At 39.8% G+C, this 24745-nt stretch overlaps 1 protein-coding gene across 3 annotated transcripts in view; it reads left to right on the top strand.

The window, feature by feature from the left end:
• The first annotated feature begins 2492 nt into the window (after positions 1–2492).
• The window catches only part of XKR9 (XK related 9), a 32150-nt gene continuing 9897 nt past the window's right edge, over positions 2493–24745 (top strand). Inside the window, exons 1-4 of one of the 3 annotated variants that reach the window (XM_014577762.3) lie at positions 2493–3858; positions 5862–5926; positions 13425–13994; positions 22532–22755. In XM_014577762.3, coding sequence (XP_014433248.2) covers positions 13699–13994; positions 22532–22755 — 520 coding nt within the window. In that variant the 5' untranslated portion in view covers positions 2493–3858; positions 5862–5926; positions 13425–13698. Of the gene's footprint in view, positions 3859–3922; positions 5927–13424; positions 13995–22531; positions 22756–24745 lie in introns of those variants that run through there. The other 2 variants (XM_075920537.1, XM_075920536.1) reach the window with 2 other exon arrangements.

Genomic DNA, 24745 nt, shown 5'->3' with positions numbered 1-24745 from the left:
GGGACCAAATTTTGGCTGGAGCAGTTTATAGATGCACAGCGGAAATTCCAGACAGCAGTTAGACAACACGACACTTACTGGATGTCCCTGTTCTGGTACCTTCAAAATTTTGCCAAGCCAGTTCTTTTAGTCTAATTGAACAGCTATTTATATCACACTTATCACATTAGTTTATCACTTTCCAGGATCTTCAGCTAGAAGAGGGGCAATTACAGTATGTTGCTTGGAGTCAGAGAGGCTAAGGGTGCTTGTTATGTATGTGTGTGCAATGATTCAGCAGTGGCCTTTACACACAAACTTTCCTCACCCTTCTAGATTACTCTGTCTATATTAGAGTGAGGGTTTGGAGAATAGAATTGGCCTCTGCCAAACCAGGTGCCTTATAATGCTGCTTTTTACTGAGCACATGTTCATATGATTGGGGCTTCATTTTCAGCTGCCAGGTAAAATTTAGCTCTTGGATTAGGCATATCTGTGATGTCATATATAAAAATAATGGGACCTAAAGATACCTTCGCAATTTGTGTATTTTGGTAGCTGACACTCTCCCACATAAATTCAATTTTTCTGCATAATCCTGAAAGCATGAGAGGGAAAACCTCTTCAATTTTGGTATAAATCTCCCGCAAACTGTTATTTTTTTTTCTCCTTGATTGCTTTGAATGGTAGGATTACTTATAAAATTAACCAAGTTGGTTTTTTAAGTATTAGTGTAAATTTATTCTAATTGTAGATTTATTGAGTCTCTTTCTTGAAATAATCTATTTCTGTATCAGCAAATAATACCCTTTTTAACTTTATGTAGGAGCTATGAAGCCATGTGGTCTGTAGATGGCAGCAGTAATAGCCTTTGAGGAATTAATCACAGGTCATTTCTGCCACAAGAAAGCAGTTAGCCCTCATTTCCAGGACCTGAGTGCTAAATACAAAACTTTGATATCACCCCTCTTACAATATAGGGGTAAGTTTGTACTGACTAAATTGGCTGCTGCTAAGATGTTTTTACAACTCTACTGGATCTTCTAGAATGAACAGTGGTTTTCTTCAGCTTCTCCAACTCCAAAAGCAGATTTGCACTTTTAGTAAAAGAATTCCAAAGATTATTTATTTGGGAAAAATAGTCTGAACAGGGAATGTGAACATTATAAATAAAACAAAAACTAAATAAAAAACAAGTTTTAAAATGTGACATTACATAAGCACATAAGAATGGCCATACTGGCTCAGACCAAAGGTACATGTAGCCCAGTATCCTGTCTGCCAACAGTGGCTAATACTAGATGCCCCAAAGGGAGGGATCACAACAGGTTATCTTCACGTGATCCCTCCCCTGTCTCCTATTTCCAGAGAAACAGAGGCTAGGGACACCTTTCTTACCTATCCTAACTAATAGCCATTGATGGACCTAACCTCCATGAATCTATCTAGCTCTTTTTTGAACACTGTTAGGCTACGTCTAGACTGGCAAGATTTAGCGCAAATACTCTAAACACAAGGAGTTTTTGCGTTAGAGTATTTGAGTAAGAGGGCGCCTATACTGGCATGTGCCTTTGCGCAAAAGATTTGCCTTTGCACAAAAGCATCCATGCCAGTGTAGACACTCTTCTGCGCAAGAAAGCTCCGATGACCATTTTAGCCATCAGGCTTTCTTGCGCACGAAATTGATGTTACCTGTCTACACTGGCCTCTTGCTCAAGAACACTTGCGCAAGAGGACTTATCCCTGAGCGGGAGCGTCAGAGTATTTGCACAAGAAGCACTGATTTCATACAGTAGAATGTCAGTGTTCTTGCGCAAATAGTCGCAGCCAGTGTAGACAGGCGGCAATCTTGCCAATGTAGACACAGCCACAAAGTTCTAGCCTTCACTGCATCCTCTGGCAAGGAGTTCCACAGGTTGCTTGTGCTCTGAGTGAAGAAAAACTTCCTTTTGTTTGTTTTAAAACTGCTGTCTATTAATTTCATTTGGTGACCCCAAGTTCTTATATTGTGGGAATAAGTAAATAACTTTTCCTTATTCACTTTTTCCATACCAGTCATGATTTTATAGACCTCTATCATATCCCCCCTTAGTCTCCTCTTTTCTAAGATGAAAAGTCCTAGTCTTTTAAATCTCTCTTCATATGGGACCTGTTCCAAACCCCTATTAATTTTTATTACCTTTTTCTAAACCTTTTCCAATGCCAATATATCTTTTTTGAGATGAGGCAGCCATATTTGTACGCAGTGTTCAAGATGTGGGAGTACCATGGTTTTATATATCAGAGGGGTAGTCATGTTATTCTGAATCTGCAAAAGCGGCGAGGAGTCCTGTGGCACCTTACAGACTAACCGAAGTGTAGGAGCATAAGCTTTCGTGGGCAAAGACCCACTTCGTCAGATGCATCTGACGAAGTGGGTCTTTGCCCACGAAAGCTTATGCTCCTACACTTCAGTTAGTCTATAAGGTGCCACAGGACTCCTCGCCGCTTTCATGGTTTTATATAGAGGCAATAAGATATTTTCTGTCTTATTCTCTATCGCTGTTTAAATTATTCCTAGCATTCTATTTGCTTTTTTCATTGTTGCTGCTTACTGAGTGGATGTTTTCAGAGAACTATCCACAATGACTCCAAGATCTCTCTCTTGAGTAGTTGTAGCCAAATTAGTCCCCATCATATTGTATATATAGTTGGGATTATGTTTTCCAATGCGCATTACTTTACATTTATCAACATTAAATTTAATTTGCCATTTTATTGCCTGATCACTTAGTTTGGTGAGATCTTTTTGAAGCTCTTCACAGTCTGCTGTGGTCTTAACTATCTTAAGCAGTCTGGTATCAGTTGCAAATTTTGCCTCCTTAGTGTTTACCACTTTCTCTAGATCATTGATAAATAAGTTGAATAGGATAGGTCATAGGACAGACCCTTGGAGGACCCCACTAGTTACCTCTCTCCACTTGGAAAACTTACCATTTATTCCTACCTTTTGTTTCCTGTCTTTTAAGCAGTTATCAGACCACTAATCAGACACTTATCACATGAGAGCTTACTTTACTTAAGAGCTTTTGGTGAAGGACCTTGTCAAAGGCTTTCTGGAAATCTAAGTATACTGCATCCCCCTTGTCCACATATTTGTTGACCCCACCCTCAAAGAACTGTAGCAGATTAGTAAGGCTTGATTTCCCTTTACAGAGACCATGTTGACTTCCCCCAACAAATTATATTCATCCATGTGTCTGACAATTTTATTCTTTACTATAGTTTCAACTAATTTCCCCAGTACTGACGTTAGACTTACTGGTCTGTAATTGCCAGGATCACCTCTGTGAAAGGGATGTGTTGAGGCCTACCCAGAATATGTCAAATGAGCGCCAGTTTAATTGTAAGTAGAAAGGAAAGGCAGCATTCTCAGATACAGGAGATAAAAATAAAAACAAAATTTGATTAGTTGACCAACAATAACCCCGCTTTTAGGGAAGTAAGTAACTCAGACAGCAGTATGCAACAAAGTGCTGATTATCCCAAATGGAGCAGACGAAAGTGTTTTGTAAGGGCAGAATGAGACAACAAAAATCTAACGTCAGCAATTGTCAGGCGAGTGGAGGAGTACCAAAATACCAAAAAAGGGTATATAAGGTTAGCTGAAACAGACCAAGAGTGGACGGGTTGCGAATCCGAAAAGCCAGGTCTGATCAACCAGGGCTCCCTCCCCGGCGCTGAATCTTGCTGCCGTACATAAGCTCCGAAAGGGGAACAAATAAGCTCTGAAAAGGGAACGAATACCGGTCGTAAGTTGCAACGAAAAATCCAAAGAAAGCAAAAACATAAAGAAAAGAATATCTCCTGAATCTAAGCAATGCTTCTATCTTTCTTAACGTGAGTATTATATAATTGTTAACTCCATAAATTGTTTAAAGGTAAATCAGGAGGGTATATCTGTAGGAGAAGTTATTATTTCTTGTTTTTTTTACTGTACGGTTTTTCTACTTTTTCTTTGTATATTATATTGTCTTAAAATAATCAAAAATAGTGAATTAATTTAAATAGATAATTAATTATAAAGTACATAGAAAAAATAAATAATCTTTGTTTGACCCTAAAAAGAAGTATTCCTCTGTCTGTGGTTTCAAATCCTTTAAAGAACCAAACCCGGTTACCGAAAACCTCTAGACCCATTTTTAAATATTGGTGTCATGTTAGTTATCTTCTAATCATTAGGCACAGAAGCTGATTTACAGGATAGGTTACAAAACACAGTAATAGTTCCACAATTTCCCATTTAAGTAATTTCAGAACTCTTGGGTGAATGCCAGCTGGTCCTGGTGACTTGTTACTGTTACGTTTATCAATTTGTCCCAAAACCTCTTCTAAGGACACCTTAATCTGTGACAATTCCTCAGATTTGTCAGCTAAAAAGAATGGCTCAGGTTTGGGAATCTCTCCCAATATCCTCAGCTGTGAAGACCGAAGCAAAGAATTCATTTAGCTTTCGGCTATGACTTTATCATCTTTGAGTGCCTCTTTAGCATCTCAATTGTCCAAGGGCTCTACTGGTTGTTTATCTGGCTTCCTGCTTCTGATGTACTTAAACATTTTACTATTACTTTTCGAGTTTTTGGCTAGCTGTTTTTCAAACTCCTTTTTGGCTTTGCTTACTATATTTTTACACTTAATTTAACAAAGTTTATGGTCCTTTCTATTTTCCTCACTAGGATTTGACTTCCAGTTTTATAAGATTTTTTTTATCTGTCAATGCTTCTTTTACCTGCTTAAACCAAGCCATGGCAGCACTCTTTAGGTTCTCTCTATTAACTCATGGCCAGATTTAAAAAAAAATATTTTGGTGCAGATAGGCACATAAACATCTCTAAAATCTGGCGCTCAGTTTTTATCTTTTCCAACAATATGTATAATTGCTGAGAGTAAAAACTTTTCATTGAGGCTAAATAATAGCATTTCTATTGCCTAAATATTGAAATACAATTTTGCGTTTATTATACAAACTTTGCTTATAGAGTATTGTAGAAGACTCCACAAAATAAATCATCCCCACATAAAGACACTGCTAGTTAGGATTTTTTGTTGAGGTTTTGTTTGTTAATTTTATACCTTTCCAGGTATTTTTAAGTACTTTTAAAAAAAGACATATATGATTTTCTGGCTGTCAGCAGAAATTCCCTTTTAAATGTGTTGAATCCTCATGCTTTTCATGTATTGCATTTTTGCCAGAGAGACTTTTTGTATACTTAAGAAAGCAGTATTTTTTTAACTTATAATGTTCACATTTCCTCTTCAGATTCTTTTCCCCAAAATAAATAATTGTTGGCATGCTTTTACTAAAAATGTAAACCTGCTATTGAATTTGGGGAAACTGAAGCAAATTGCTGTCCAACCATCAAAACACATTCACCTGCCATCTGTTCATCTCATTGCATGAAAAAACAAACTCCTCACCTTTTGTATACATTTATAATGTATCTTTTTGCAAAGACAACTGTTGAACAATTCTTTATTTATTATTAAGTCAAATGTATTCATAGGCTTTGCTAAATCTACATATCTATGTCTATATCTTTTTTGGTCAACAAAATCTTAAGAAACCAGTATTATTTCAACCAGTGAATGTACTTTCCTAGAGGGAATGATGTGAAATGAGACTTAGTTACTAACCTCTATTTTAGAGATCTATATTAAAAACTCATTGGTAAAAGTTTTTTTAAGAGTTATTATTAGAATAATGTGTACATTCATAAGGATTGACAGTTCCAGATAGCTAGCAATTTATTAACTGTATCACATGGTCAGCAGCTGATTTAAGTTTCAGTTTGCATTCTGCCACATAACCTTTCACTTTTCCTGATTGCAAACTTTGGAGACAGACATTGAAAGTATGAGAAATGTCCAGACCTTCAAAACTGTTGATTGGTCCGTGACAGGTATTAAGGTAAGTTTGCATTTTATAATAGTGTTTTAAATATTCTCTAAACAGTAAAGGTCTACTTTTTTAGTATTTTATAGTTTCTGTTTCATCTCAGAATGAGTGAAAAGTTATGTTGGGTTTCAGACTGGGTATATATTTCAGCACAGGATACTTACTTACCTGTAGACTCAGGGTACATCTACACAGCAACATTATTTCAAAATAATTAGCGTTATTTCAAAAAAACTTAGTCCGTGTCTACACAGCAGGTTGTTATTTTGAAATAATGTTGAAATACTGTCAATCTGGAGGACTTCTTACTCCGTCCGACTCCTGTAATTTTCATTGTATGAGGAATAAGGAAAGACAGAGGAAGCGTGCTCTATTTCAAAATAAGTGCTGTGTAAATGTTCCCAATTTCGAAATAATTGCAATTGACGTAGCTCAATTTGTGTAGGTTATTTCGAGTTAAGCCCTGCTATGTAGATGCACCCTCACTGTACGTCTTCTGGATGGTCTCAGCAGATCTTGTATGGTAAGCAAGTTTTGAGCCCAGAGTTCTTGGATCAGGGACTAGAAGATTCCAGGTGCTACAGGGCATAGGAGACAACACTCTTCTCCAAGTTGGCATTGAACTTGTACCTCACATAGCAGAAGATGACACCTTTACTATTGGAAGATGATATAGATCAGTGGTCCCCAACCTTCTGAGGTTGTCGGGCGCCAGGGGGCGTGGCCGTTTGCCCGCCAGGCGCCAGGGGGTGGGGACACTTGCGCGCCCGGGGGCGGCCCCCCCCCATAGCCGCATGCCCGGGGCCCCCCCATAGCCACGAGCCCGGGGCCGGCGCTTCCCCCCCCGCAAACGCCATGTGCCCGGGGCCGACGCTCCCCGCAAGCGCCGCGCCATGTGCCCGGGGCAAGGCCAGCCCCGAGCACCTGGCAGGCGCATGCAAATGCCCCGTGTTGGGGCACCGTTTTGGGGACCACGGATATAGATCAATATTTCTCTAAGTGGTCTGCAGATCGACTCTGAGAAACCTGCTAACTGGCCACTCTGTTTTGTTTTTTACTGGCTCTGCACCCACAGAGTCTCACAGCTCCCATTAGCTCTGGTTCGCCGTTTGCAGCCAAGGGGAGACATGGGAAGCCATCGTCTGGCCCGTACCGCTTCCCATGACTCCCAACAGTGAACCGGAGCCACGAGGAGTAACGGTAGTTTGAACTAGGAAGCCTAGTTCGAACTACCTAGTTCGTGCCCCGTTTAGCCGCGCGGCACAGGGTTCGAATGAGCGGGGATTTAAAAATGGCGGAGCCCCGCTTATGCAAATGAAGCCCGGGAAATTCAAATCCCGGGCTTCATTTGCAATTGCGGTATGCCTACATTACCCTCCTATTTCGAATTAGGAGGGTAGTGTAGACATACCCCCAGAGAGGGTGGACCAAAGACAATGATCAGCGATTTGTCTCCTGCCATCCTTCTCCAGCCTCTGACAGAGGCCAGGGACACTATTTCTATCCCCTGGCTAATAACCTTTTATGGACCTAACCTCCATGAAATTATCTAGCTTCTCTTTAAACTGTTATAGTCCTAGCCTTCACAGCCTCCTCTGGCAAGGAGTTCCACAGGTTCATCAAGTCTTCTTCTGCCTCCGGTAGTGGCCAATAGCTACATTCTTCTTGTATTTTCAAATAGTGATAATATTCTTCATCCTCCATAATAAAAACTGTGCTAGTTAGTGTCCATTACAATGATAGTTAAATCTCAAGAGTGAGTAAAGTGATCCTTCTGTATTGAGGGCTGTATATTCAGATTTTTTTTTTCCTGAAGAAACATATCCATCAGGCTGCTAATTTAAAATCTTTCATTATGTAATGCTATTAGGTTATTAAATACGTGTAAGCTCAAAGTTCAGTTTAACTCATGCTATATTATATACACACACACACACCCAAGTTAATTCCCCTAACTTCCCCTGATCTTTTCAATTTGCACTTGATGTTTGGAAGAAGTTAGTGATGATTTTTTTTATCAGATGAAAGGACTCCAGGTGAGTTCTATGAGTACCTTACTCTACTGACTACAACCAAGCCAGGACTTGTGATAGAAGTAGGATGTAGACAGAACAGGAAACTTGCAATAGCTGGGTCACAACTCAATATTTGGTTTAGTCAATATCACTTAAGAACTGTCACCATCTTTCTGGCGGTCTGTCATATTAGCTGTCTTAGTTCACTTCTTAGTGAATGGGTGTCCAAAAAATCCAAAACAAGCCCAGCCCAACTCCCTTCTTCCCAGTCCCTCCAGCTGTGGCTATGCTGGCAGCCCTCAGGTGTTCCTTATGAAGTATCTATATGTTACTGCTTTGGTTGTGGTATGAGCTTGATATTTTGGAATGTCCATATGGCTCTTTTGGTATACTGCCAACTTTTTCCTGAAATATGCACATTAGTGACTAGAAGGGAACTAGTGATTTTGAACAGTTTATAATTAATCAAAAACTGAATGGCATTTAATGAGACAAAGAAAATGCAATTCCACAGCTCCTAGACTCATAGGCTACATCTACACTGGCATGATTTTCCAAAAATGCTTTTAACGGAAAAGTTTTCTGTTAAAAGCATTTTCGGAAAAGCATGTCTAGATTGGCAGGATGCTTTTCCGCAAAAGCACTTTTTGCGGAAAAGCGTCCGTGACCAATCTAGACGCGGTTTTCCGCAAAAAAGCCCCGATCGCCATTTTCGTGATCGGGGCCTTTTTGCGGAAAACAAATCTCTGCTGTCTACACTGGCCCTTTTGTGCAAAAGTCTTTCGGAAAAATACTTTTGCCCGAACGGGAGCAGCATAGTTTTTCCGGAAAAGCACTGACAATCTTACATGAGATCATCAGTGCTTTTGTGGAAATTCAAGCGGCCAATATAGACAGCTGACAAGTTTTTCCAGAAAAGCGGCTGATTTTCCGGAAAAACTTGCCAGTCTAGACACAGCCTTAAACTTTAAGGCTAGAAGGAGCCATTTGTTACCAGATTTGCCCAATACTCTGGGGTATGCTCATTTATCAGGGTTACCCTTATGGGACTGGGGGAAGGTTAACAGTTCTATCAGTGTGCTGTTGGTGCTTACTTGGGCTCTCATATGGAGCTGAATTCTCCCTGCTGCCAATTCCCCCTCCCACTAGAGCTCTCCTGCAGGAATTAGGTTCCTCAGGATGGGGTTCTTACCACCTTGGCAACACACACAGACACTCACACCCACTAACAGAGCACATCTGAGAGGACTGGGTACTCAGCACTCACAAGCTGACCCCCCTCATATGTCCCTGGACTCAGCTGGCTGGGTTTCACAGCAATGCCACACTGCACCCTCATGTGCCTTTGGACTCCGTGGTCTGGATTAAACAGCACTTTAAGCTGCTATCCTCATAAGCCCCCAGGTTCAGCACCCCCTATCCCCACTTTCACACCACAGTCATTCACTGGTAAACCACACGATGAGCAAACCCCACAGGATTTTAGGCACTACAGGGATCTTTTGCTTGGGTACAAGAAGTGTTGTTGCAGAGCGAATGGGGAAGCCAAAACAACACCCCTTAAGGAAAAGTGAGCAAAAGAGAAAGAAAGAGAGAGAAGCAACCAGCTTAACAATGAAAGTGATTTTATTTCTGAGTAGTGAATAGATATAAAAAAGTTACAATATTAAATCTAACAATTACAATATTAAATCTAAATTGAAACTGATTACAAACATCAGGTAACCATATAACAGTTTACACAGGGCAGGATCAGGAGGCTATGCTTAGAGAGATAGTTGATGAGAGAGAGAAAGAGAGAGAGAGAGAGAGACCTCACCACTCCACAGAGCTAGCACTGATCGGGGTTCCCAGATGATGATGGTAGCCGGGGATCCAGAGGGCAGGAGAAAAGCAGGACAGAGCCCCCAGCATGATCAGACAGGAGATGAAGAAGTCTCAATGGAACTGATGCAGTTTAAGTCCAGGTATCAGAACAGTTTTCTTGGGGCAAGGATAGGAGTTTTTATAGGGTTAGTTCAAAGAGAAAGAGGAGTGGCAATAGAGACTGATCACCCCTGGTTATGGGTGATGTTCCTTGAACGAGCTCACAATGCAACTAGGCAGTTTCAGTATTTTAGATGTCAATAGGATTGTTACTAGAATTGGTCTGATAATGACTAATTTGGGTGTGTGCAGGCCTGGGTTCATTAGCATCTGGAGCAGGGATTTCCCATCAGGCAGTGCTTCTCTGCTTTTGGTGTCCCATAGTTCACTGCGGTTTCTGCCTTGGAAGAGCTGCTCTCCATTCTGTATGCTAATGAGATGTCCCTCTGTTCCATCTTTAATGCAAATGAGGCTGGGGTGTTTCCTTAATTGTATCACCTTTGTCTGAAGCAGTTTAGGTGTGTCTTCCCCAGCCTTTTCATTGCTTTGTCTGATTCCAGCAAAGGCTAAGAGGAGGGGTGGGGATGGTTTTTCATGAATGTCACTCCCTGGCTCCCAAAAGCACAGGGCTGGTAGGTAACACATTGTAATCATGTAGTCTGACATCCTGAATATCACAGGTCACAGAACCACCCCGTTCCCTCCTGCAATAAACTCCTAACCTTTGACTGACTTACTGAATCCTCAAATCATGATTTAAAGACTTCAAATTATAGAAAGCCCACCATTTACACTAGTTTAAATCTATAAGGGTGTATCTACACAGCAGGGCTTAACTTGAAATAATCTATGAAAACTGAGCTATGTCAATCACGTAGCTTATTTCAAAATAGGGAGCAGCTACACAGTACTTATTTAGAAATAGAGCACTCTTCCTCTGTCTTTCCTTATTCCTCATACAATGAGGGTTACTGGAGTCAAAGTAAGAAGTCCTCCACCTTGACAGTATTTTGACACTATTTTGTAATAGCTGCCTGAAGTGTAGATGTGTACTAAGTTATTTTGGAATAGTGCTAGCTATTTTGAAATAGTGTTGCAGTGTCGACATACCCTAAGGTGACCTGTACACCATGCTGCAGAGGAAAGAAAAAAACCAACCAACCAAACAAAAACACCTCCCCCCCCCATAATCTCTGCCAATCTGACCTGGGAGAAAATTCCTGCCTGACACAAAATATGGCAATCAGCTCAACTGTAGGTATGTCAACAGGACCCACCAGCAAGACACCTGGAAAAGACTTCTCTATAATAAAAACTCAGCACCTTCTTTATTTAGCTCCCCATCTCCAGCCATTGAAGATTTTTGCTACCAGCTATTGCAAATGGGTATGGTTGCCAATTTTGTTTGGACACATTCCTGGAGGTTTCATCACATGATATAAGCTTTTAAAAATTATTCTTCCTGCATACTCCAGGACAATCCTGGAGAGTTGGCAACCTTTTGATGTGCCATGTGCCATTTTTTTTGGTCCCCACTGTTCCCCTTGGAAGGCTGTTCCATAACTTCACTCCTTTAATGGTTAGAAGCCTTTAGGTTTGAAGTTAGACAAACTTGTTTGTCAGTTTATATTTGTTTGTTCTTGTGTAAACATCTTTGCTTAACTTAAATAACTCCTCTCCCTCCCCAATATTTATCCTCTGATGTATTTATTGAGCACGATATCTCCTTTCAGCCTTTGTTTGGTTAGGCTAAACAAGCCAAGCTTTTTTATGTCTGCTCTCATTTGATAGTTTTCCATGCCTCTGATCATTCTCATAGCCCTTCTGTGCACCTACTCCAGTTTGAATTGGTCTTTTGTAAACATAGGAGATCAAAATTGCACACTATATTCCAGGAGGTCGTCTAACTAGTTCTTGGTGACATTGCAATAACAACTCTCTTTACTGGAAATATTTTGCCTGCTGCACACCTGCATTACATTGGTAGCTTATAGTCATCCTGTGACGAACCAATACACGCCCCAGCTTTCTCCTTCTGTTGCCTCCAACTAATAAGTCTTCAGCTTACAGCAAAAATTCTTGTTAGTCCCTAAGTGCATGACTTCATGCTATTAAATTTCATCCCATTTCTATTTCTCCAGTTAAGGTCCTTCAGATCCTGTTTCATAGTCTGGCCCTCCTCTGTATTGGCAATATCTCTCAGCTTTGTGTCATCTGCAAATTTTATTAGCACATTTCCACTTTTTTTGTCAAGGTCATGAATGAGAATATTAAGTAAGATAGGTTCCAAAACTATTCCCATTAGGACATTCCCTCTGCTGAATATCAAAGGGCTATTGAAAAATAACAGAAGTGTGAGAGAGTCTCAAAGAAAAAAGTCACAAGAATCCTTACAATGGCTCATTAGGCATAAATGTAAGGGCTGTAATCTGCTTCCCCTGATAATAAGGATACATACTCTACAGTAAGGCAGGGTCTGGCTAGTGATTTCTGTACAGGAATCATCTTTCATGTGATCAACCTTGATTCTGTTCAGTAGCCTCAAAAAAGTGTTCCTTAGTCACAGAATATGGGCAAACATGAATAATAAAACTAATAAAATGTGAAAAGGCTTCCCATCGCACCATGCATGTAGCTGTATAACAATCTGTTCAATGTATTATTGTTTTCACTTTGTGGGCCCTCAATGGCAGAAGGGTAGCATATTGAAACAAGCCCAGGCTCTCAAGAATTAGCTGTTCACTGTGGGAGATGGAACTGCTGACGGGGTTGTTGTAGCCATGTAAGCTTCAGAACATTTGAGAGACAAGGTGGGAAGAGATAAAATGGTCTGAAGAAGAGCTGTGTGTAAAATCAAAAGCTTGTGTCTGTCACCAACAGAAACTGGTCCAGTAAAAAATACTGCTTCACCCACTTTGTTTCTCCAATATCTTTTAAGAGACCAGAAAGGCTGGCTTTAAAGAATATTCTGGCTGAGTGAAAGTTTTGGGAAGGAGTCACCATCTTTACCCAATGATGGAGGTTAAAAAACTCACGATTATGCTTGTTTCTTAGCATCTCTTAATTCTACACTTAGGGTATGTCTAGACTACAGGGTTTTGTTGACAGAAATTTTGTCGACAGGTACTGTCGACAAAGCTTCTGTTGACAAAGAGCGTCTAGACTACATTCAGTTCTGTTGACAAAGCAAGCTGCTTTGTCGAAATAACAGTGTGGACGCAAAGGACAGTTTAGATGCAATAATGCCTTCTGTCGACAAAAGGCGTTATTCCTCATAAAATGAGGTTTCCCAGCGTCGACAAAACTGCTGAGTTTGTAGTGTAGATGCAGGTTTAGTTTTGTCGACAAAAGTCCACTTTTGTCGACAAAACCCTGTAGTCTAGACACACCCTTAGAAATGTCTACTGTCAAGAAAGTTCCACTGGTACTGGGATACATACATTCAGAATCACTGATGTCAGGAGAGCAATTTCAACTAATCAGAAGTTTATCTTCTTCCATGATTGTTCATGAGCTTCCCCCATACACTCTTCTTTTTCCTTTTAAATTATGTAAATTGCTGGGGGCTTAATGTTTTTTTGAATTATTGCTCGTATTCCTGGTGACCCTTCATTTATTTTTCTTTTCAGGATCCAGCAACCAGGAAGAATGAATATTTACCATCATAATTAAAAAGATGTTTATATGTATACTTTCCAAAATGGATAATTGGCAATGGAATTAGTTTCGTATTCTAGCAGGAGCATTCACATTGAAATCTCTTTATTTTTATTCAATTTTCCATACTGAAAATATACACTGCAACTTTCCTTTATAGAAAACATTATGAGAAGGTTGTATCACCAGGCGTAAGAATGTATTTAGATATGTTCTGAATTCTTCTACTTATGAGGTGTTAGCAGAATGACAATAATGAAAATCAACCCAAGGAAATTTACTAAGTGGAATTTTACTATGTCCGTTCTTGGAATTGTAATCTATATAGCTGATATTGCAGCAGATCTCTGGGTTGCTAGTAACTATTTCTGTGAGAGGCAATATTATTTAGTTATCTTGACATTAGCTTTTAGATTGCTGGCATCAGTAATAGTACAGACTTTTAGTTATGCATGGCTTAAGGAAGACTGTAACATCCCTGATTCTGAGAACTTCAACTGGATTTTTCTACTTCATTTCTTGCATGGTGGAATTTTTACAAGGTAATATGCCAGTTTTCAAGTATTAAAAAGAAATAATATTTCTTCTAGGTGGTTTGCTTTGAACTTTGTGTCAGCTAATTTTGCAGGGCTTCTGAGTAGGTTTTAACTGATAAACAGCAATAAAATCCCCCAAGTTCAATCAGTCAATCTAAATTCGAGTTTATCCTATAAATTCTGGAAAAAACCTGAAATGCTTGTTTGTATCAAAAGCCTTGTCTATATAGAGCATTATTTGATGAACACAGGGCATGATTTCTAAACCACAATAATATGTTCTGCATTAATTGATCTGTGTAGACTATGTTGGAGCGTAGTTATGGTTCCTTATTGTGCTGTTTGAAATAGTACAGGTTAAAACGCATTAGGTAATGTTACAAAGAGATTAGCCATTATATATAGTATACATTACTCATTGCAGTATGTGCAAAGAAAAAGCCCTGAAAAACTCTAGTTTTTGGACATGTATCTAAAATTCAAACTAAAAATATCCTCCTCCCAAATGAAATTACCCATTGAACCAGAAACCCTATTGTTATATTAATATAGATTCCAGGTCAAATCCACAGCTCTCAGCAACCAAAACTCTACGTAAGTCAACAGAATTGTGTTCCCTTATGCTCATGGTAAATTTGGCTCTCAATTTTTTGAGGTAAATACAAGCCTTACTTATTATTTCATTTTCCTTATCAATAATTACTTTAGCGGTAACTGTTACAATCTAATTTCATTTGACACCACATTCTTTATGCAGGATATATTAATAAAAATGTGGAACAGAGAAAGTTAGTTGTGTAACTGGTAAAGAAAAAAGTGATACTTAGGGGAGAATTGCCTCAGAGTAATTGAGGTGAAAGAAACTAAACCGGGAAAGTCCAGTGGCTACAAAGAAGGTTGAGTCTGGAGGACAGGAATGAGCAGTTACTTGTGGCATTAAACACCGAGCTCTGTAGTATTTGCAGGATTATGCCTATGGTAACTAGAATGCTATGTGCTAACTGGTGCACGTTCAGTAAATTTAAATGTTTTCCTTTAGCTCTACTTGTGGCTTTGAAAAACAATTTTCATTTTAGTTTGCATCTATGTTGGGTGTTCACATCACTTCCCTTTTAAAAGTGATGTGAAAACACTTTATTGAGAAATTCAGAGGTTCTGGACCTTAATCTTTATGGAACGGATTGTTGTGAGTAATAGGTTTCTTGCCAGGAAAGTGTATTCTTGCCAAAGACACTATGAATATGTGATTTACCATGTCCTTCATAGAAGAAAACTTAATTTAAATGCTCCTTAAAATACTCTAATAAACTGTGGATAGTATCCTAAAAAGGTACATTTATGTCAATTGAAAAATTTCAAACTTTCTTTACCCATAAACTTACACCTTGATTACTAAGAGTGAAATAATTATTAAGATCTGATTTTCTTATCAGTGTTTACCTTATTTCTTTACTTTTACCTCTCATATGTGTTCAATAAGATTTGCTTTTGTTTACAGTCAGTTTGACATTCATCTTTCTTTGGCAATGGTAATATTTCAGACATGACAGCGCAGTGGTGGAATATTAATTTGTTTTGAAATGACGGTTTTCATTTTGAAAACTGATGTTAGGTTTTACAAAAAGCTTTGTACAAGATTTAATTTAGGCTAGAAATGCCCGTTATCGGTCTGGCTAAGTTTTTATCCACTTATAACAAAGTTGACTCCCAACTTCACTCTCACATGAGAAACATCTGATTCTCCATTTTTCCAACAAGAACTAAAACACTCTATTCTGTAACAGCAGCCATACTGGGTCAGGGAAAAGGTCCATAAAGCCCCGTATCCTTCTGACAGCGGCCAGTGCCAGGTGCCTCAGAGGGAATCAACAGGACAGATAATCATAAAGTGACCCCCATCCCCATCGTGCATTCCCAGCTTCTGAAAAACAGAACCTAGGGACACCATTCCTGCCCATCCTGGCCAATAGCCATTGATGGACCTAATCTCCATGGATTTATCTAGCTCTTTTTCAAACCCTCTTAAAGTCCTGGTCTTTGTAACATCTCTGGCAAGGAGTTCCACAGGTTGAATGTTCATGTGTGAATAAATACTACCTTTTGTTTAAACCCTGCTACCTATTAATTTCAGTTGGTGAACCATAGTTCTTGTGTTACCAGAACAAATAAATAACTCTTTTCTTTAATTTCTCCACACTGGTCATGATTTTATAGACTATCACATCTACCCTTAGTCATCTTTTCCAATAAGTCCAACTCTTATTAATCTCTCTCACTGTGACAGCCATTCCATACCCTGAATAATTTTTGTTGCGCTTTTCTGAACTTTTTCCACTGTCAAGGTATCTTTTTTTTTTTTTTTTGAGATAAGGCCTCACAGTATTCAAGATGTGGGCATACCATGGATTTATATAGAGCAGGGGTGGGGAACCTCAGGCCCCTGGCTTGCCTGGATTTGGCCCCTGAGGTTCAGCATTGGGGAGCCTGTGTTGGCACTCCAGCCCCCCAGCCACCCACCCACAGGGCTGGAACACTCAAAATCTACTAGGCAGGGCCCCCTAGGCTCTGGTGTGCAAGGCGAACATGGGGAGAGTCTTTCTCCTTCTCATTTAGGGACTTGTAACTTTGCTTCTCACTTGTGTACAGTCCTCAACTGATTTTTCTGTGGGTCAGCGGTCCTCTGACTTATTCTCTTATTCTCTATCCCATTCTTCGTGATTCCTAGCATTCTGTTTTCTTTTTGACTGATGTTGCACAGCAAATGGATGTTTTCAAAGAACTAACCACAATGTCGCTAAGATCTCTCTCAAGTGGTAACAGCTAATTTAGTCCCCATCATTTTATATGTATGGTTGGAATTATGTTTTCCCAATATGCATTACTTTGCATTAAATATCATCTGCCATTCTGTTGCCCAGTGACCTAATTTTGTGAGATCTATTTGAAGCTATCCACAGTCTGCTTTGGACTTAACGATCTTGAGCAGTTTAGGATCATCTGCAAATTTTTCCACCTCACTTTTCACCCCTTTTTTCAGATCAGTTTTGAACAGGTTGAATAAAGATTGGTCCCAGTATGGACCCTGCAGGACACCACTAGTTACCTCTTTCCAATCTGAAAACAGACCATTTATTCCTACCCTTTGTTTCCTATCTTTTAACCAGGTATCAGTCCATGAGAGGACCTTCACTCTTACTCCATGACAACTCATATTGCTTAAGAGCTTTTGGTGAGGGACTTTGTCAAAGGCTTTCTGGAAATCTAAGTACATTGTATCCACTGGATCCCCCTTGTTCTCATGCGTGTTGACCCCTTCAAAGAATTCTAGTAGATTGGTTAGGCATGATTTCCCTTTACAGAAACCATGTTGACTTTTCTCTAACAAATTATGTTCATTTATGTGTCTGACAATTCTGTTCTTTACTAGGGTTTCAGCCAATTTGCCTAGTACTGAAGTTAGGCCTGTAGTTGCCAGGATCGATTTTAGAGCCCTTTTTAAAGATTAGTGCCACATAAACCATCCTTTAGTCATTTGGTACAAGATGATTTAAAGCAGGGGCCTCAAATGCAATTTATCTTAGAGCCAGTGCCAGTCTTCAAACCCTCTTACTGGGTCAGTGGACACTCCCCAAGTTCAATAACTACAAAGAGATAGATTTTGAGTACAAGTAATGAGGCATAAAAGTCAGAAATGGCTGCAACTAATGCACTGTAGTGTCTAATAAACTATATTGATTCAAGCAAAATGTCTTACCTCATGCTTCCAAAAAGTTTACTGACCAACCTTTACAGGTCAGGACCCCTTCCTCAGAGTCCAATGGCTGCTCAAATGCAGAGAATGCCATAGTCTGAGAGATACAGAGAGAGGGTTCCTTTGGCATGTTAGCTTCTCTTACATTGTTTCATTGCCCTCTTTAAAAACATTTCCAGCTGAGAAACAGGAGATAATCCATGTGGAAGGATGTTCCATTCTTGATGATTTTATCTTTTTTAACTTCTTTAATTTTCCCTTCCTGCTTGATGATCCTGTTTACTACTTAGTATGCATTTCTTTGTTTAAGACAGATGGGTGTACTGTAGAGTTGTCAACTTTCTGGACTGGATGCCATTTGTAGCAATGGCACCTCGTCTGTCTGGTCCAGGAGACTTGGTAACCCAAGTTTGCTGACTTCTGCTCGGGCAGGCTGCAGGGTTTGGAACATGTGTTAATAACTTCACATATAACATTTTATCAGGACAATACTGACCAATTTTCATTTCAATTATGAGTTTTCAAATGATACCTTAAAATTCCTCCCTTATACAAAGATTACTACAATACAGTGTGGGGTATGAATATGGGGTATATTCTGTCACTTATATATTTAGAAATCCTTGTTTATTTTGCTAGTAAGAGCTTAGATTATTAAAATTGAAAGAATTGTTAACCTTTAGTTCCTTAAAAATGTTTTCCTTAACAGTTTTTTTTAACAGAACTAAGTTATTACTGTTATTGGTGCTTGAACAAGAGCTGACATAACCTATTTAGTAGGAGCCTGATCGAAAGCCCATGTAAAGTCAAGCGAAAGGCTCTCAAAGATGTTGGTGGAATTCAGATCAGACAATAGCACAGTGATCAACTCAAATAGGACAAAGTTCTTAATAGTGGATACTGGAGGAAAGGGGTGATTAGTTTCTGCAGGGTTACTCATGGGCAATGTTCCCTATATTTTTTCCATCCATCTTACTCGGTTTACATGAGCAGTGTTCCCTCTAAGCTGTGCAGCAGCAGCACAGCTTCACAGGTGATTAATCAGCCCCGCCCAGTCAGTCAGCTCCATACAGGGAGCCCTGAGTCTCTTAATGGGCTGGGCTGATTAATCACCTGTGAAGTTATGCTGAATCACAGCTTGGAAACACAGCTCATGGGTGTAGAGCACCTGTTTAGAGCAGTTTGCGGGATCAGGGTTTAGGTGAGTTTAAGGATACTTGAGAGACTGAACTTCTGCAGTTAGTTGGGTTACAACACAGGCCTATGGTGGCAGCTGCTATCATGACTTAATATGTAAAATAAAGGACAAGAAATACTTGTCTCTAAACAAAAGCACACACACCTAGAAAACAATTTTCTACATATTAATGAAGCTGAATTTTAAGTCCAGGATAAATTGGAATAAGTTTGTGTTTTTGTGAAACCCTAGACTATGTCAAGATATTTTACAAAAAACTGATGGAAGAATTTCAGAGTAAAACTTCAAAAGTTGCTACAAGTATGGAATTTAGTACAAAGCAACACAAATGTAGAATATAAGTGGCTAGAATAGAAAATAGCACTATTATGTTTAACACTATAGGAAAGACATGGCCAAGTGAAATTTGTCCCGGAAATTAGTTTGTGTGTGAACACTTCTCCCCTATAAATTTAAGATCAACATATATTTTAATTGATATATTTTCATGGATATATTCATAAGTTGGGCTCTATCAAATTCACAGTCATGAAAAATACATCACAGACTGTGAAATCTGGTTTTCCCCATGATATCTGTTCTTTTGTGTACTTTTACCCTATACTATGCAGATTTTACAGGGGAGACCAGGGTTTCTCAAACTGGAGATCCCAACCTAAAAGGGGCTTATGGGAAGGTTGCAAGGTTATTGCAGGGGGGTGGGTCACTGTATTGCCACCCTTATTCTGCTCTGCTACCTTCAAAGCTGGGTGGTTGGGGAGTGGCAGCTGTGGCCAAGAGCCCAGCTCTGAATGCAGAAGAATATTTATAGTGGCAATATCTTACCATACAGCCTTACTTCTGTGCTGCTGCTAGAAGCAGTGATACCTTGAGTGCTGGCCGGGAGACCAGCTCTGAAGTCAGTGCTACTGTCATGAGAATGCAGAAATAATTATGGAAATTCTGCAACTCCCCTACAATAAACTGGTAGCCTCCACCATAACCCCCTTTTGGGTCAGGAACTCTATAGTTACAACACTTGACATTTTAAATTTAATATCTGAAATAATGAAAAATGCCACTTTTAAAATCCGATGACCATGAAATCGACGAACACGAACCATGAATTTGGTAGGGCTCTATTCATAAGGAAATATTTTATTAAAGAAACAAACATTTTTGCCTCCCAGATATTGCAATCTTGAAGTAATATACAAGAAACGGAAAGCAAAATTGATTGAAACTAACTTTAAAAAAGTGAAACCAATAATCTTTGTTCACTATCTAAAATGAGGGAGTACAGAATACAGAACAGCATTAAGAGTGAATATTTAAAAAAAATTGACTTTTAGTAAAGCAAGGTATCATTTGCAACATAGTTCGTGAACTGTGTTATTTTAAAATATATTAAACTGCCAAGATCCCTGAGAGTTATGGTTGCTCTTCTGTAATGAGCAACATTTTTCACACCTGCTCATATGCAAATCTACAGATGCTACATGAAATGGTGGGTTGCTTCAAAAATTATATGTATAAGTTTAATTTCAAATTATCTGCCTGAATGGCCAGAATACTTGCTAAAATATTTATAATTGATGAACATTCTAACAAGAGAATAGATGATTGGGATCCACCACACACCTTATACTTGATCAATGGTCACCAACCAGTAGATTAAGAGGAGTAGTGTCCATTATAAATCTCTCATTATTTAAATTATAACTTTTGCAACGTGTTTGGGCTAAATTAAGAAACTTGCATCAAAATATGAATATTTTGAGCTTTAGAAAGTTGATGGCATTTTGGCATTTTTGGAAACAGGCTATTTTTTTAGTGTTATTTCAGGCACAGATAGAGTCAAAAGGTCTCCTCTCCCCACTCCAATGTGTGTTACAGTTTGATTTGAAAAACAAAGAACTTTGAACATGTCAAATAGGTATCTAAACTGTTGGATGATGCTACTTTGAGCCTAACCTGAAATTCTACCATTTGTAGAATAGTGAGCAAATCTACTATATTTTTGAGCTGGAACCAGCCATCTTAGCTATGGAAGACCCTAAACAATGGGACAGAATGCGCCCTCCCCATTTAAAAAAAAGGCAAAACAAAGTTCAATTTGTAGGGGAATGGCTGTTCTCCCCCTCTCCACTGCTGCTGTTTTGTCAGAACAGGGCAAGGCTATTGGAAGTCCCAGGGTTTGAACCAACTATAATTGAATGTTCTCTCTTCAGCTGAAAATTTGCACACCAGGTGCTTATGAATCTCTTAAAAGCAGAGATTGGGCAAGCACCCTATGGAAAAGACTTTTGCCTTGAAAGATGATAGGGGTGAGACTTACATAGTTACTTATTAAGGGATTTTCTTTCTTGTATGTTCATTGCTAACAGTTCTGAAAGGTTCTTTGCCTATTGCTAAACAATTCAATGGGAAATAAATGAGGTAATTAGCCCTGAGAGACAGTGCTTTTAGAATAAGACCAGCATACCACCTATTTCCCCACCTTATAAACCTCCACTTGGCAGGCAACTCTGCTAATACAGGTGTAACTCTTCATGTCAACTGATCTACAGTGGTTTACATCAGGTAGGAATCTGGTTCAATATCTATTTGCAGCCATCATCCCTTCCTCTCCCCCCCCCCAAGGAGGACTGAATAGATTTCTGTGAGCAGATCTTTTGACTAGAGTTTAGTATTCCCTTCCCTCAAGAGGCGAGGCTAAGCACTCTATTTTCACAGCCTTGTCAACTCCTCTAGGACTGAAAAACAAATGACTTGGTGTTGGCCATTAAATCTAGGTCTCCCACATGGCGGTACAGATATCTTGAACAGAAAAAGTACTTCACAAGGCAGGAAATAAATCTATCATGATTCACTAGCTCAAGTATAATTAATCATTCCATTTAGTTTTCTTTCAAAGGAAATGATTATATAGCCTTAAGTACAAAATAGAACTGTTTTGAGAGGTCATTTATATGCACTCAGTGTATGACAAAAAATATGATTTATCATATGACACCATCCAGGTTATGAAGTCTGCCATTGTATAAACTATGCATGTCCTGAGAGTTATTTTCTGTATTGAAAGTCTCTATGGATGTTTAGAAAAGAGAGTGCTTAAAAAAATAGGGCTAGATTTAAAAAAAAATGCACCTGCAAAAAAATGTGCAGATTTTGAGGTGGGTATGTAAATCATCCAACGTGCATGGTATGGGATGCGTGCACAATCTCCAGTTTGCATGTGTATATCTAGGGATTTTGGTGCATGAAAAATGAATGTGAGTGTCATTATAAAGAGAAGGGTACAAGAAGGCAGCCAAGGAAAAATTCAGAAATATATTCTGTTTACAGAAATTAAAGTTAATTAATTCAATCCTGTAGTCTTTACTCAAAACAATCTCATTCCATTCAATTTAAGTTCTTAGACTGCACCCATCACTAACATTACCTCAGTGTAAGTTTTACATTAGTGAGCATGCAAAGAGAATTAAAACAAATAATAATAATTTGAACTGAAAACAAACTGGCTAAAATCTTAATTGGCGTTCACTATTTTCTAGAACAATGCTTTTAAAACAAAATCTAACCAAGTGTATACATATATATTTCTCTTTGTAGGTACTGGTTTGCATTGAAAGATGGCTACCAGGCTGCATTTAAACACAACAGCTCAGGAAATAAACTTACTGAGAGCACTCCCGATGACATTCATAAATGTGCCATTGATGCTGTGACTGATATTAGTATGCTCAGGGTATTTAAGACTTTCTTGGAGACTACACCCCAGCTCATTCTCCAGATTTATATCCTGATGGAGCATGACAAGGTTGCCTTCAGTCAGTGTAAGTCTCCTCTATATGAAAGTTGAATAGTTAAATCTGTATTAAGAAAGCAATGCTGAGCATTACATGACACTTTAAAGCAGAGTTTCTTAAACTTTTTAAGACTGAAGAACACCAAACAATTTATTTTTATGGGGTACACCAAGAATTTTTTTGTTGAGTGCAAAAAAAAAAAAAAAATAGGCAAGCAGCCCCCATGGAAAAATTGTTGAACAAAACCAACCAAACAAAAAAGGACAGGGAAAAGAAGTTGTTAAGCAAAATAACCAAAACAGTTTGCCCTTTTATTGGGAAAGCAGGCTTTGCCCTTTTAAGGGCGGCCATTTTTAACTCTGTTCTCTGTGGCACACCAACTGCCTTGCAGCACACAAGTGTGCTGCAGAACACACTTTAAGAAACGCTGCTCTAAAGCAAGCCTGCGCAAAATACTCTCTGCAGGCTGGATCTGGCCCACCAAGTTGCAAGATCGGGCCCATGGATCCAGCGGGCAGCTTCAGGTAGATCCCAGCCTGCCCCTCTCTGAGAAAAACTGCTGAGAGACCGTTTGAACACATGTGAGGTCGGGTGAGGGAAGAGATGCTTCACGCACTGCTCCTGCCCCCTGCAGAATTGCATTGGCCAGTTTCCAGCCAATGGGAGCTGCCTGTGTTCAACAGGCAGCTTGCAAAGCACCTCCCCCCCCCTTCAAAAGCCACATGGCCCCTGTGGCCATTGTGGTGGCAGGGCAGGCAGGGAGTCTAGAGAAGGCTGCTGTCTGGGAGTCAGGCAGGTAAGTCTCCCAGCCAGAGCCTGCTTCTGGCACCCCGAGCCCTCTGTTCCACCCCCCACATATAACCCAAACTCTCTGTCCCCCTCCTGCCTCCATATCCTCTCCCTGATCCTGCGCCCCAATCCCCTCCCTAGGTCACAGCCCCCTCCTGTCTGAGGTCACAACCCAAATCCTCTTGCCCCCTCCTATACCCCTACCCCACATAACCCAAACCCCTGTATCCTCTCCCAAATCCTGTACCCAAATCCCCTGCCCCAGGTCACAACCCAAACCCTTCCTCCCTCTCCTGCACCCTAGTCCTCTAACCCAGGTCACAACTGCCTCCTTCACCTAAACTCCCTCCCAGATCCTGCACTTCCTCCATTAATATGGAAAAGTATAGCCCTTGATTACTTTCCAAATTCTTGAAGTATCCCCCATCAAAACTTATTGCCCATCTCTGCTCTAAAGTATTCCTATTGCATCTGAGTACAATTTTATTTAATGTTTAGTTAAAAACCTCCTCTGTTGGATTATACATTTTACTAAGCTGTGGGAAAAGTTTTATTTACTGTAATATGTGATAGTAATATTTAACAATAACCTTGTATTGTGTTTGATAAATGAAAGCTAATGCATGTAACCAATTGAATTATTACAGAGTAGTCTACTTTGTTTTCACTTATTGAATAGGTAGATACCTAAGATCAGGGGTGGACAATAATTTTTGCAGTGGGGTCACTTGGCCAATTTTGGTAGTGGTCACAATCAGGGCCTCAGGTGGAAGGGGTGGTTCCCTCTAGACCATCAGTGGGCGATAATTTTTTCAGGGGGGCCACTTTGCCAATTTTGGTAGTGGTCATAGGCTGGTCTTAGCCTTCCCATGGAAGGGGTAGGGCCTCAGATGGAGGAGTGGTTCCCTCTAGATTCTGCGTGTCCCTAGTGGGGGAGCAGACTTTGCATGCTTCCCCACCCCCAGGCCAGTCGGGACCTGGGGACAGGGTAGTGCGCAGTTTCCTTGCCAGGGATGCCTAGAGTTAACTGCCACCCATTTTGAACAGCTGGCAGTTTCCTCTGTGTGCTGCGTGCCCCTGGCAAGGGGAGACTTCATGCAGTCACTCCCCTGCCCCAGGCTAATGGGGCCTGCAGGTGGGGGAGTGTGTGAAGACATTCACTATTCAAAATGGCTGGTGGCTCCCTCTTGGCGCTGTGAGTCTCTAGCAGGGAGAGGGAGCTGCCAGT

Source organism: Pelodiscus sinensis, chromosome 2 (genome assembly GCF_049634645.1).
Source record: "Pelodiscus sinensis isolate JC-2024 chromosome 2, ASM4963464v1, whole genome shotgun sequence".
Lineage (NCBI taxonomy): Eukaryota > Metazoa > Chordata > Testudines > Trionychidae > Pelodiscus > Pelodiscus sinensis.
This window is presented reverse-complemented; position numbering and strand designations above follow the sequence as displayed.